The 13,005-nt window shown below is 38.6% G+C and overlaps 1 protein-coding gene across 1 annotated transcript in view; it reads left to right on the forward strand.

Moving 5' to 3' along the window:
* Nucleotides 1-1,337: 1,337 nt before the first annotated feature.
* The window catches only part of LRMP (lymphoid restricted membrane protein), a 75,963-nt gene continuing 64,295 nt past the window's right edge, over nucleotides 1,338-13,005 (forward strand). The window contains exons 1-3 of the mRNA XM_025401196.1: nucleotides 1,338-1,520; nucleotides 3,218-3,352; nucleotides 4,134-4,180. Of these exons, the coding sequence (XP_025256981.1) occupies nucleotides 1,374-1,520; nucleotides 3,218-3,352; nucleotides 4,134-4,180 (329 nt within the window). The 5' untranslated portion in view covers nucleotides 1,338-1,373. The remainder of the gene's footprint in view (nucleotides 1,521-3,217; nucleotides 3,353-4,133; nucleotides 4,181-13,005) is intronic.

Here is a 13,005-nt window from a genome sequence, read left to right on the forward strand (position 1 = left end):
TATACCTTTGTGTGTGACATTTTCTCTCTTTTTCTCCATGAGAACTTCTTTATGAGTTTCCTATGACCCCAACCTCCCTGATTGTCTTAGACAGCTCAGGTTGCTATGACAAAATACCATAGAATGTGTGGCTTCAGTAATACTCGTTTATTTCTTACAGTTTTGGAGGCTGGAACTCCAAAGATCAGGGTGCCAGCAGGGTTGAGTTCTAGTGAGGGCCCCGTACAAGGTTGCAGATTGCTGACTTATCCTTGTACAAGCATGGAGGAAAGGCAGCTAGCTAACTCTTTGGCTTCTTCTTATAAGGACACTAATCCCATTCATGAGGGTTCCACCCTCATAACTTAATTACCTTCCAAGGGTTCCATTTCCAAATACCATCACATTGGGGTTAGGAATTCAATATATGAAATTTGGGGGGACACAAACATTCAGTCCATTGTGTTGACTTTCCCTTGCTTGCTTTTGCCTTACCCTGGAACTAAGTAACCCTTTTTTTCTTTCTTTCTTCCTTTTTTTTTTTTTTTTTTTTTTTTTGGAGGTGGAGTCTTGCTCCGTCACCCAGGCTGGACTGCAGTGGTGCGATCTTGGCCTGCTGCAACTTCCGCCTCCTGAGTTCAAGCAATTATCCTGCCTCAGCCCCTCAAGTAGCTGGGACTACAGGCATGTGCCACCATGCCCGACTAATTTTTGTATTTTTAGTAGAGATGGAGTTTTGCCATGTTGGCCAGGCTGGTCTCGAACTCCTGACCTTGTGATCTGCCTGCCTCAGCCTCTCAAAGTGCTGGGATTACAGGTGTGAGCCAAGGTGCCTGGCCTAAGTAATTGTTTTGAATGTAAGCATGGCACCTTGTTCTCACCTCTCTCCTAACACACATCATTGTGTATGATAATCATTTGTTTCTGAATGTGAGTAATATGCTAGTCCGGGATCCATAGGAGTCACTCAGATAACAAAAATGAGTAAAGCTGATGGAATATGCACACACCTACATTATGCAAATGGCAAAGGAGATAAGTGCATTACCCACATAAAGGTAGAGGGGGCTACTCTGTTTAGCTTCAACTAATTGTGACATCAAAATTCTATGGACCTAGTGTGGCCATATCTTCTGATTTTGGAAGAAAAGCCAGAAATCCAGATTTTTAAGTGGCATTCTCTGATTTTTAACTGTTGGCACCAATTCTTTTTAAAAAATGTGGCCTGGTTTATGACCTCGTAGACTCACCGATCTGTGCAGCTCCTGGAGGATAGAGACGATGTCTGACCACTCTCCCTATTCCCAAGCACATTATACAATCCTTGGCACACATGGGTGCTGACTGATTGTTTGGTGATAAATGGACCCTATATTCTGTTGACTTCAAATGTAATGTTGGAGACACACCTAACTAGACTATTGTTTTTGTTTTTTTCAAGAAATGGGATCCAGTTGAATGTTAAGGGAGAGTGTAACAGTATCATCTCTGAAGGAGAAAAATCTTTACTTTATGAACTCACTCTTGCTCAGTCTGCAGAGGTAGGTCATTATAAGAAGATGGAAAGTTTTGAAAGAGAACTACTCCATGTGATAGCTTATGATGAAACGAAGGTTCACAGCTTGCCGAAAACTACCAGGGACGCTGAGAGAATGTGCTGATAGTTCTTAGAATCCAAGTCTAAAATTTCTTAGCTTGGGGAGAAAGGACCATTTTCAAGTTATGGCTGAAAGCTACAGCAAGGTTCAAGGTTTGTGGAAGTGTGCATTCAGGGACTTTGGGACTTTAGAAATGTTTATTTTCTTGACAGGACAGACAACCTGCGCTGATCCCCAGCCTAGGGTACCCAAGGTAGCCGTAGATATCCATGAGTTATTTTTTAGAATTTTCCAAACCCTCAAAGTAAATATATTTATCAAAAAATAAAGATGCCCAGAAACAATACCAAATTTATTTGCTTTAGATTATAATTGTGTCAACCCAAATTAATGACATTGATTATTACATTCTGATCAGAAACAAGCATTTTCTTACATGTGTTTCAGTTAATAAGTGGCAAAATGAATGTATTAGTTTAAATAATTTCCATTTGTTTGGTAGACCCAGTACTTTATAACATGGGAAGAAATATTTTAAAAACCTTCTCGTAGATAAAGACATTCTGACTCCACTATGCTATATTTTCATTCCTTTGTATTTTCCAGTTTTATGCTTGTTATGCTCAGAAATGCTTTATTTAGAAAAATGCTTTCTTTTCACCATTTGATGGTCTCTTCCTATCTGCGGACGATGGATATGTCACAATGTTCTCCTGTTGACAGCTGTGATGCGACCTTGAAAGGAGAGAAAGAATGCCTTTGGGCAAATGCTATTTGAATTGCTTCTGCCAAGGATGCAGGGACAACATATGCTGCCTTCATCTGAAGCCATCTCCGGCAGCCCTGGACATTCTGCTGAGGGCTGTGCTTTCCTGACATTCTGTTTCAAATACTCATCATTTCACTGTGGTTTTGAAACCAAGCCAAACTGCCAGACTGAATGAAACTGTGGCAAATCTGCCACAGCAGTGTGTTTTTATCCTCAGTCCTCTGAGATAATAATGATGTCAAGATGCCAGCCCAGAAAGTTCTATAGTTCTAAACGCGGGGGTTATCAGCCAGCAAAGTTCTGGCTCTGAGGTTGACCCGATGATGAGTTGGGAAGTTTGTCTTCTAACTAGAATCTCGAAATAAGAGTCCTGTGGCCTTTTCAACAGGCAGCAAAAAGAGAAGGCTTGGGTCATATATTTAAAATATGATAGGAGGCAGAGACTTTGAGAGAAGTATAGGGAATGTACTTTGTGAAACATCATATCGTCTTTTATGAATGGAAGGGAGACAAAAGAAGCCAACCTGTTTTCAGTGGGATGGATTGAGCAGCCCTTCTCCACCAATTCTTCCCCACTGGGTATTTCTTTACCTATTTTTATGTTAAAATTAGAGCCATAACAGTTTATATCATCAGCATGTAAATGTCATCTGTTGATAAATGAGTTTTCCTGAAGACAGAATAAATGTTCAGCTGAAGCCATCCTAGAGAGAAAATGTCAACAGTATTTTTAGGATGTAAGAGAATTCCACAAGACTATTTAGAACCAAATGATAATGACATTAACTCATGAGCATCATTTTTGTTAAGTAAAAATAATGAATGTTCTCTATTCAGATGTCAATTGTGGGCATTTCGATCATTGTTTCAGAACACTGACACTGAAAGGCAGCGCAATACAATCAACTTGTCATCTCTGGACGCCATGATGGATCAAGAAATGCTGGTGTTACTGAGAGAGCCTGAGCAAAAAGGAGTGGAATTCACAGCTACTCTTCAGAAGCTGGTATCGTGTAATATACCTGTATTGTGGTGTTCCGCTTTGGCTGGGAATATCTGCAGATAACTGACCTATAACCTGTTTGCTGAGTCCAAATGCATCCGTATGCTGCTGAGACCCAAATGAATACACTCTGAAAAGTGAAGGTTTTTCTCAAACTTTTCTGAAGCTGGCATGTTAGTTCTGGGTCAATCAGGGCTAACAGATTGACCATTAGATATGGATTGCTTGAGGCTATTTTTTCCTGTGGGCTAATCTTTAGAATCAAAGGGCTGAAGACATGGTATCTATTGAACAGTTTCCTTCTTTCAATTTTCTTTGGTTAATGGCTGGTATTTCTTTCTCCATTTTGATTTTTCACTGGAAACTCTGGATGATTGGAGAAATCAGGGAACAACATTTTCATGCTGTTATTGCCAGTCCCTTCCACAGTGCCTAGCATATAGTAGGTAGCGTTTAGTTTGGTACATTTTGGTACATTTTAGAATGGTAAAAATAAGTGAAAATGGTTGTTTTCTTCTATTTAAAAAGATAGGTTTTGTTCTGGAAAATGATTATCTCTGTATACATTCAACATGTATAGAGCACCTGACAATATAGCATATACACATGGCAACATCCTGGAATAAAAGAAAGTCACTGGTGGCATTATATGCAAACGAACGTACTCTGGTATTTTCATGAGTTACCTATAGAGTAGAACTTTGGTCTCAATGGATTCTGATTGTATAATAGCATATGTCTTTCATCTAAATTCCTAGTTGAAGGTGTGGAACTCTTTTTACAGCACGAAGAAATTTCTAAAATTGCAACCCTCACTGAAAGCTGTCGACGGTGGGTAAATAATCCAGAAATGTCTGTGAAAGAAAAGTGGGAGGAGCAGCTTACTGTAAGTGTTCTATATTTTGTGATTTTCCTGGTTTTTCTTCTACTTTGTTAAGCCAGGTAATAGTGTATACAGTACCATTTCTAAGACTTTATTGTAGTCTTCTGCTATCTTAGTCTGCTACATGAGTGTAGAGTGTGTATCCAGCGGTGTGTACGAGTGTGAGGGTAAGGAAAGAATGTGAGAGAGAGTGAGTGTGCAGACATGTGAGATACGATGGAGAGACAAATAATAAATACGATGATTTAATGAAAAAAATGCATTTATCTCCTTGTAAGAATTGGCTAGTCTAAATTTAGATTTTTCCTTAGCCTATTAAAATTGCCTAACTTTGAAAGAATGATGATTGTGTAAAAGAATCTTATTCCTGAGACTTTGATGGTTTTATTAACTCAGGAACTTGCAGAACATTGGAAAAGCAGCAACTTCTTAGGTAGCTGTTCCCAGCTTTGTTAGAAAGGAAGCACATGAGAAGGTATCCCTTTCATCTGTCCATCACATATTTACCTCTATTTCTTGACTGCCAGCCAGTTTCTTGCATCCATCAGCCGCTTAAGTTAAGCTAAAGAAAAAAAGTAAACTCTGTAATATGATTTCAACACCTTTGCCAGTCTAATTTCTTTTTTTTCCGAGATGGAATCTCGCTGTTGCCAAAGCTAGAGTGCAATGGCGTGATCTGGGCTCACTGCAGCCTCCACTTCCTGGGTTCAAGCAATTCTCCTGCCTCAGACTCCCAAGTAGCTGAGATTACATGCATGCGCCACCACGCCCGGCTAATTTTTGTGTTTTTAGTAGAGATGGGGTTTCACCATGTTGGCCAGACTGATCTCAAACTCCTGACTTCAGGTGATCCGCCCACCTCAGCCTCCCAAAGTGCTGGGATTATAGTCAAACTAACTTTTTTAAGGTAACATGTGAATATGATAATCAATAAATACTGATATTATTGCATTATCTTGTCCCATCCTGTTCTAAAACAATTGTGATAACTGCTGAAGTTGTCAGGGACTAACTTAAGAAAAAGAAAGCGAAGCTCAGTTTTAGGGACACAATAAGAACTTTATACATACATGTTACATTGACATAACCAATAGGGTAGTCAATCTCTGGGCAATTGGGAATTGGTTTAATTGACATACAATTGAGAATTGGTATTCATTGACGTACAGTGATGCCATTGAGATGGAATGTCCACAGTTTTTTAGATTGCCTCTGTCATTTGTCTGTGTTTAACATTGGAGTACTGGGGTTTGTTTTGTGACTTTTCTTGTAGGAATTCAACAATATCATGGAAGAGAAGCTAGATCTTTGCATATTAATGCTGAACATTTTGGGAAATCACAAGGAGTCTCTTGATCAAGAATTTGCCAAATTAATAGAGATTTTGAAGAGATTCAGGCAGGAATATTTTTATTTCAGAAAAGAATTTCTTACCAGGTGATGATCATTTATGTATGAGAAATCCATGCTTTGTATACATGACATGCTTATGATCATGCCACTGCATTCAGTTTACTTTCTTCAAGTTGTATACATTGATTTCAGAGGAGACTTTTTTCAGAGAAGACATCCTGTTTGACAATTCTGAATTGTAAAACAGTATGAAATTGACTTACATGTTCAAAATTGCAAATGACAAACTATAAAATCTGTGGAAACCGGCCAGGCACAGTGGGTCACACCTGTAATCCCAGCACTTTGGGAGGCCAACGCAGGCAAATCACCTGAGGTCAGGAGTTCAAGAGCAGCCTGGCCAACATGGTGAAACCTCATCTCTACTAATAATCCAAAAATTAGCCTGGTGTGGTGGTGCATGCCTGTAATCCCAGCTACTTGGGAGGCTGAGGCAGGAGAATTGCTTGAGCCGGGGAGGCAGAGGTTGCAGTGAGCTGAGATCGCACCACTGCACTCCAACCTGAGTAACAGAGTGAGACTCCATCTCAAAAAAAAAAAAAAAAAAAAAAAAAAAAAATTCTGTAGAAACCAGTATAATGAGTTATTTTTTCCCTGGAGAAGAAATTTGTAATTATGAAATATAGTCTTTTACCAGAAGAAGCCTTAGAGATCCTCTAGTAATCTCATAATTTTACAGAGGACTAAGGCATGAGGAGATAAAGTGAACTAAAGGCCTGAGACTTATTAATGGAAGCTCTGGAACTTGAAGCCAGTCTGTTGGCTCCTCCCCATTGGGTTTTATGTTTGACCTCAGTGTATCATGTTGGGCACTGGGCAACTAAATGTCAGTTAAATGAAGTCATAGGGAATAGATGATAACAAATATAAAATAACTTACCTTCTTATCCTTTCTGTACCCTCAATTCTTATGATAATGGTGAAATTCTTGAAATTTTTACGCCCTGGAAACAATAAGCACAGCGATTATATCTTTTGTTAACCACCATTTATAGAGCTGCTAGGACCATACTTAGCGCTCACTTAAGAAATACTTTTGGAGTAAATGAGCAAATGAACATAGGTATATATTGCACTTGAACAAAATTTTAAAATGTAATTAAAGACTGAGGAAAGCTTGAAGAAAATAGCCAGAAGAAACTATTTTATTCCCCCCAAATATAAGGAAACTAGATACCAGAGAGAGAGAATACCAGAGGAACTCTCAAGAAAATGGTCTTCTGCTTTCCCTAAGAAGCAGAGAACCCACACTTCCCCAGAGTGGTAAAAGATGTGGGCTAAGTGGACACGCAGCTTCCTTACGCAGATACCATCTCCACAAAAGGCAGCGTCAACATTCTTCTATTTAGCAACAAAGAACTATTTGGAGAGAGGTCTTCACTAATGTCATCTCAAAATGAGTGAATGTTTTGTATTGTCCTACTTAGACATACAAGCAGCCTGGTTAAATAACAGTAGTTGTCATTTGTCTAGAGGCTACGGTGTCAGATGTAGTGCTAAGAATTTGACATCTATTTATCTCCAGAGAGGTTCCATAATTTGCCCAAGGTCACCCAGCTGGGATTAAGTGATAGCTGAGATTCAGACCTAGTTCTGTCTGACTCCAAAACCTGTGTCCTTTCAATGGCTTATCTCCCACCATCAACTTGTTAAATCTGATACAAGATTCTTTAAAAATATTCTGGGAACCTAGCATTGGGCAAAATACTCCTTATCAGCATAAGATGGTTATAACCTCTGGCCTCTGGACACAATTTAAAACTCACAAAGCCACATAAAGGCTACACACAAAATAATTTGACTGTGGATTTCAGCTATGAATAAGTAAATAGCTGGGTGCCCTGGCTCACACCTATAATCCCAGCACTTTGGGAAGCCAAGGCAGGAGGATGGCTTGAGCCTGGGAGTTCAGACCAGCCTGGGCAACATAGCGAGACCCTGTCTTTACAAAAAAAATCTTTTTAATGAGCTGGGCATGGTGATGCATGCCTGTAGTCTCAGCTACTTGGGAGGTTGAGGTAGAAGGATTGCTTGAACCCAGGAGTTTGAGGCTGCAGTGAGCTATAATTGTGCCAGTGCACTCTAGCAGCCTGGGAGACAGAGCAAGACACTGCCTCGTAAAAAAAAAAAAAAAGAGAGAGAGAGAGAGAAAGAGAAAAGAAAAAAGAAAATGAATGGAGTATTTTGTGAGGATGAGAGAGATTCTGTTTCGATGAGGTAGGAAATGTTTATTAAAGGTAAATTTTTAGGGGCTATTTGCTGAGGAAGAGAGGCTCCCATTCTGCTGTGGGACAATTGGGCCCTCGTGCTGGAGAATGGAAATCAGTGAGTGGGCCAAAGAGAGGCATGGACAGGAAAGTTCTCTCGGAAGGCTTGGTGAGGAAAGCAAATCTTGATTCGTACAACATCCGTTAGGATGTCTGCTCTTCGCCAGTCTGCCACCCCTTCCCCAAACCCAGGTGCTAAGGAATTATAGGAAATAAGACAGAAATCTCTGCCTCTATGAAACTAACATCTAGTAAAGGATGCAAATAACAAACAAATAAACATATAATGTCAGGGAGTGGTATAAAGAAAATTAAATCGGGATAAGAAGACAGAGAATGACTGGGAGCATTTTAGAGAGAATAGCCAGGAAAGTCCTGCCTGAGGAGTAATGAATTGAGTGGAGACCTGAGTGGGGTGAGGGAGTGAGCTATGTGACCATCCGGGTGTGTTCCAGGCAGAGGAAGGAGCTGGTGCAAAGACCCTGAGATTGTAGTGAGCTTGGTGTTTTTGAGCAGCAGCAAGAAGCCGGCGTGGCTGGGGCGGGGTGGGGGCTGGGCAGTGGTAGGATGTGGGGCCAGAGCGATAGACAGGGGCCAGGCCACACACAGCCTTTGCAGTCCATGTTTAGGAGTTGGGATTTTATTGAGTGTGGTAAGAAGCCATCAGAGGGTTAGGAGCAGAGAAGAAATGTGATTTGTGTTTTGTTTTTGTTTGTTTTTATTTTTTTCTTCTTTTTTTTTGTGATTTGTGTTTTGAAAGATCTGCTGGATGAAGAATTATTTATAGAGGGCAAAAGTGAAAGCAGGGAGACCAGTGAGAAGAGTTTTCTTCTCTTTTCTTTTTTTTCAAGACAGGCTGGAGTGCAGTGGCGCGATCTCAGCTTACTGGAAAGTCTGCCTCCCGGTTCAACCTCCACCTCCCGAGTTCAAGCAATTCTCCTGTCTCAGACTCCCAAGTAGCTGTGTGACACTATGCTCAGCTAATTTTTTTTTTTTTTTTTTTTTTTTTAGTAGAAACAGGGTTTTGCTATGTTGGCCAGGCTGATCTCAAACTCCTGGTCTCAAGTGATCTGCCCACGTAGGCCTTCCAAAGTGCTGGGATTACAGGTGTGAGCCACTGCACCCAGCCAGAGAAGAGATTTTCAACAACAGATAATCATTTAGATATTCTGATATCAATTTACTGATTTGTGACTCATTTTTTAAAAAGTAAGATATAAAATAATAGAGTGCATTACATATAATAAGAATAAGTAGTGCCGAATTGAATTTTTGTTTCAGCTATGTGTGTGTGTGTATGTGTGTGTGTTTGTATACTGAATTGAAATATAAAATATTTCATGATGAAAAAGTTATAGAGTTAAGAACAATTGCAGTAGTCCAGACGAGGGATGTAGTGTGGGTCAGAGTAATAGTCACGGAAGTGGTAAGAAATTATTAAATTCGAATTGTATTTTTGAGGGTGGATCTGATCAAACATGGTGGCAAGTTATATGTGTGGAGAAAGAGAAGAGTCATCCTTGACTTAGAGGCTTTTGATCTGAAAACCAGGTAAATGGTGTGCTATTTAGACCGCAAAGTCTGGGAAAGATGTAGACTGGAATAGAAATCAAGATTTATCATTAGAACATGTTGGCAGAGAGAACTGTTAGATTTAAACATACACACAAGCTAATGTATACCTCTTTACATGATAATAAAATTTCTGGTCAGGCGCGGTGGCTCAAGCCTGTAATCCCAGTGCTTTGGGAGGCCGAGACGGGTGGATCATGAGGTCAAGAGATCAAGACCATCCTGGCTAACAAGGTGAAACCCCGTCTCTACTAAAAAAACCACAAAAAACTAGCCAGGCGTGGTGGCGGGCGCCTGTACTCCCAGCTACTTGGGAGACTGAGGCAGGAGAATGGCATAAACCCGGGAGGCGGGGCTTGCAGTGAGCTGAGATCCGGCCACTGCACTCCAGTCTGGGCGACAGAGCAAGACTGCGTCTCAAAAAAAAAAAAAAAAAAAAAATTATATGGGAGAAAAATCTTCAAAGGTTTATCATCTGTTGAATATCTTTAACAGATGATACCATCTAATTTTTTCTTGAGACAGTCTCGCTGTGTTGCCAGGCTGGAGTGCAGTGGCACAATCTTGGCTCACTACAACCTCCGCTTCCCGGGTTCAAGTGATTCTCCTGCCTCAGCCTCGTGAGTAGCTGGAACTACAGGTGCACACCACCACGCCCAGCTAACTTTTTGTATTTTTAGTAGAGATGGGGTTTCACCGTGTTGGCCAGGATGGTCTCGATCTCTTGACCTCGTGATCTACCTGCCTCAGGCTCCCAAAGTGCTGGGATTACAGGCATGAGCCACTGCACCTGGCCCCCATCTGGCATTTTTAAAAAGCTATTTCTAAGACTTAGGATTCATAAAGTTCATAAGACATGTTGTTCTATTGGTGAAAATACATATAAGTAATTGAAAGTATGAGTATTAATAAATATGGATTTATGATGGTCCTTAAAGTCCTCTTGCTTTCTCTTGGAAGATAATGGACACTCTTGAGAACATAGACTATTCCTAGAAGAGAGAAAAGTAGATAAAAGTGATGTCTTTAAAATAAAAAAAAAAAAAAAAAGAATGATTCCAGCAAGATGGTGGAATAGGAAGCTCTGGACTCTCCTTCTCTCCAGGAACACATGAATTCAACAACAATACATGAACAAATTCCTATTGTGAGAAACCCAGAAACTAGTTGAGAGGCTTCTGAATCCTGAGTGAACGTGAATCCAACTTCATCAAGACTGGTAGGAAAATTTGAGGAATCTTCATCATAATCCCTATCCCCAGTTCAGTGCCATGTCAGTGGAAAGAAACCTCCAGGTCTCAGCTTCTCCCTAGTGTGGTGGGGTGGGGGGAAGAATCAAACCACATGTCCAACCAACATTTCAACTTTCCTGGGGGCTGCCTAAGATACTAGCTTCTGTTTCACTTGTCTTACGGTGCTAATAGGACCTGGCATACTCTAGGTGCCTGGATACCACTGAAAATGAAGAAGGTAGTTTGAACTAGCATGCATGAGCTTGCTGGAGCCCCTACTCCCAGCTCAGTGAAAAGCCTTAGGTCTCAGCTTCTTTCCAGGGATGAAAGGATGGAAGAATTGGACTGTGTATCCAATGTTTCAATTTTTCTGGATGCTGTCCAAAGAATTGGCTTCTGTCTTCCCTGTCTCAGAGTACTATGAGACCCAGCATGCTCTAGATGCCTTGGGGCTGCTAGAAACAAAAATAGTGGTTTGGATTAGTGTGAATGTTTGAGACCACCGCTGGCCTCCAGAATCTCTTCCTGGATTGATTAAGGGTTTTCGCCTGTATGAGACCAGTATGTGAAGACTGAGAGAGTTGGCTATTTTTTCTCATGCACAGTTAAAAAGAGTCAAGGAAAATAACGAAGTAGCAAGATATGTTGCAAACAAAGGGACAAAATAAGTCTCCAGAAACTGACCCTAATGAAACAGATAAAGGACTTACCTGACAGAGAATCCCACAGAAATCCTCGAGGTCAGAAGAAAATGCCTGTGCAAAGTTAGAATTTTAACAAAAAGAAAATACAAACACAGAATGTTGTAACACTGTAATGGTTGTGGTTAAATCAGTTTTAATTCTTATATAAAAGTTAAAAGTATTATAAGTAAAAAAACTATAAAATGTTTATGATACATAACTAAAATATGTAAATTTTACTTTACATATGTAAATTATGTTAAATATGTTATGTAAATTATGTTAAATAAATTTAGTTAGATATGTAAATTATGATATCAATAACAAAGTGTTTGAAGGAGAGAAGACATAGTATAGAGTTTTTATATGTGATGGAATTTAGGTTGTTAGGTTAAAATAGGCTATTATAATTATAATAAAATAGGCTATTATAATTATAATTAGAAGATATAATTATATTATATATATAATTATATATAATATATATAAATATATATAATATAATTATAATTATAATATCTTATATATTATAATATAATTATAATATCTTATAATAGATTATATTAATATAATATATTATTATATTATATATATTATATATATTATATTATATATAATATATATAATATAATTATAATATCTTATAATTATAATTATAATTAATAATATAATAATATAATAATAATATTATAATATAATGATAATATTATAATTATAAGATCTTATAATTACATGGAGCTATGTAAGCTCCATGATAACCCCAAAGAACATACCTATAGAGCAGATACACACACAAAGAAAGGAGCCAGAGAAGTCAGCAAAATACAGAGAAGTCAACAAAACTCAAAGGCAGGCAACTAGAGAGAAAAAGAGGGACAAAATAACTACAAGACAGAAAAATAATAAAATGGCAGTAGTAAGTCCTTCCCTATCAATAATTACTTCAAATATAAGGATTAAACTTACCAATCAAAAGACATAGAGGGCTGAACATATTAAATTTTAAAAAGCCAAGATTCAACTATATGCTGGCTCAAGAGACTCACTTTAGATTTAAGTACATATATAAGCTGAAGGTGAAGAGATGAAAAAAGATATTCCAAGCAAATGGCAGCCAAAAGAGAGTATGGGTAACTATATCAGACAAAATAGACTTTAAGTCAAATACTGTCATAAGAAACAAAGAAGGACATTATATAATAAAAGGATCAACTCACCAGGAAAATATATCTACACACCCAACATTAGAGAACCTAAATATATAAAGCAAACACTGACAGAACTGAAAGGGGAAATAGAAGAAATAGCAATACAATAATAAGAGACTTTAGTATTTCATGTTCAATAATGGATGGAACATCTAGACAGAAAATAAGGAAATAGCAGACTTGAGTAGCACTAGAGAGTAAATGGACCTAACATAGAACATTCTGCCCAACTGCAGTAGAATATACATCCTTCTTAAATGCACATGGAACATTCTTCAGGATATATCATACATTAGGTCACAAAACAAATATTAACAAATTTAAGATTATTGAAATCATACTAATTATCTTTTTCCTACCACAATGGAATCAAACTAGAAATCTCTAGCAGAAGGAAA

This window comes from Theropithecus gelada, chromosome 11 (assembly GCF_003255815.1).
Source record: "Theropithecus gelada isolate Dixy chromosome 11, Tgel_1.0, whole genome shotgun sequence".
Taxonomy (NCBI): Eukaryota; Metazoa; Chordata; class Mammalia; order Primates; family Cercopithecidae; genus Theropithecus; species Theropithecus gelada.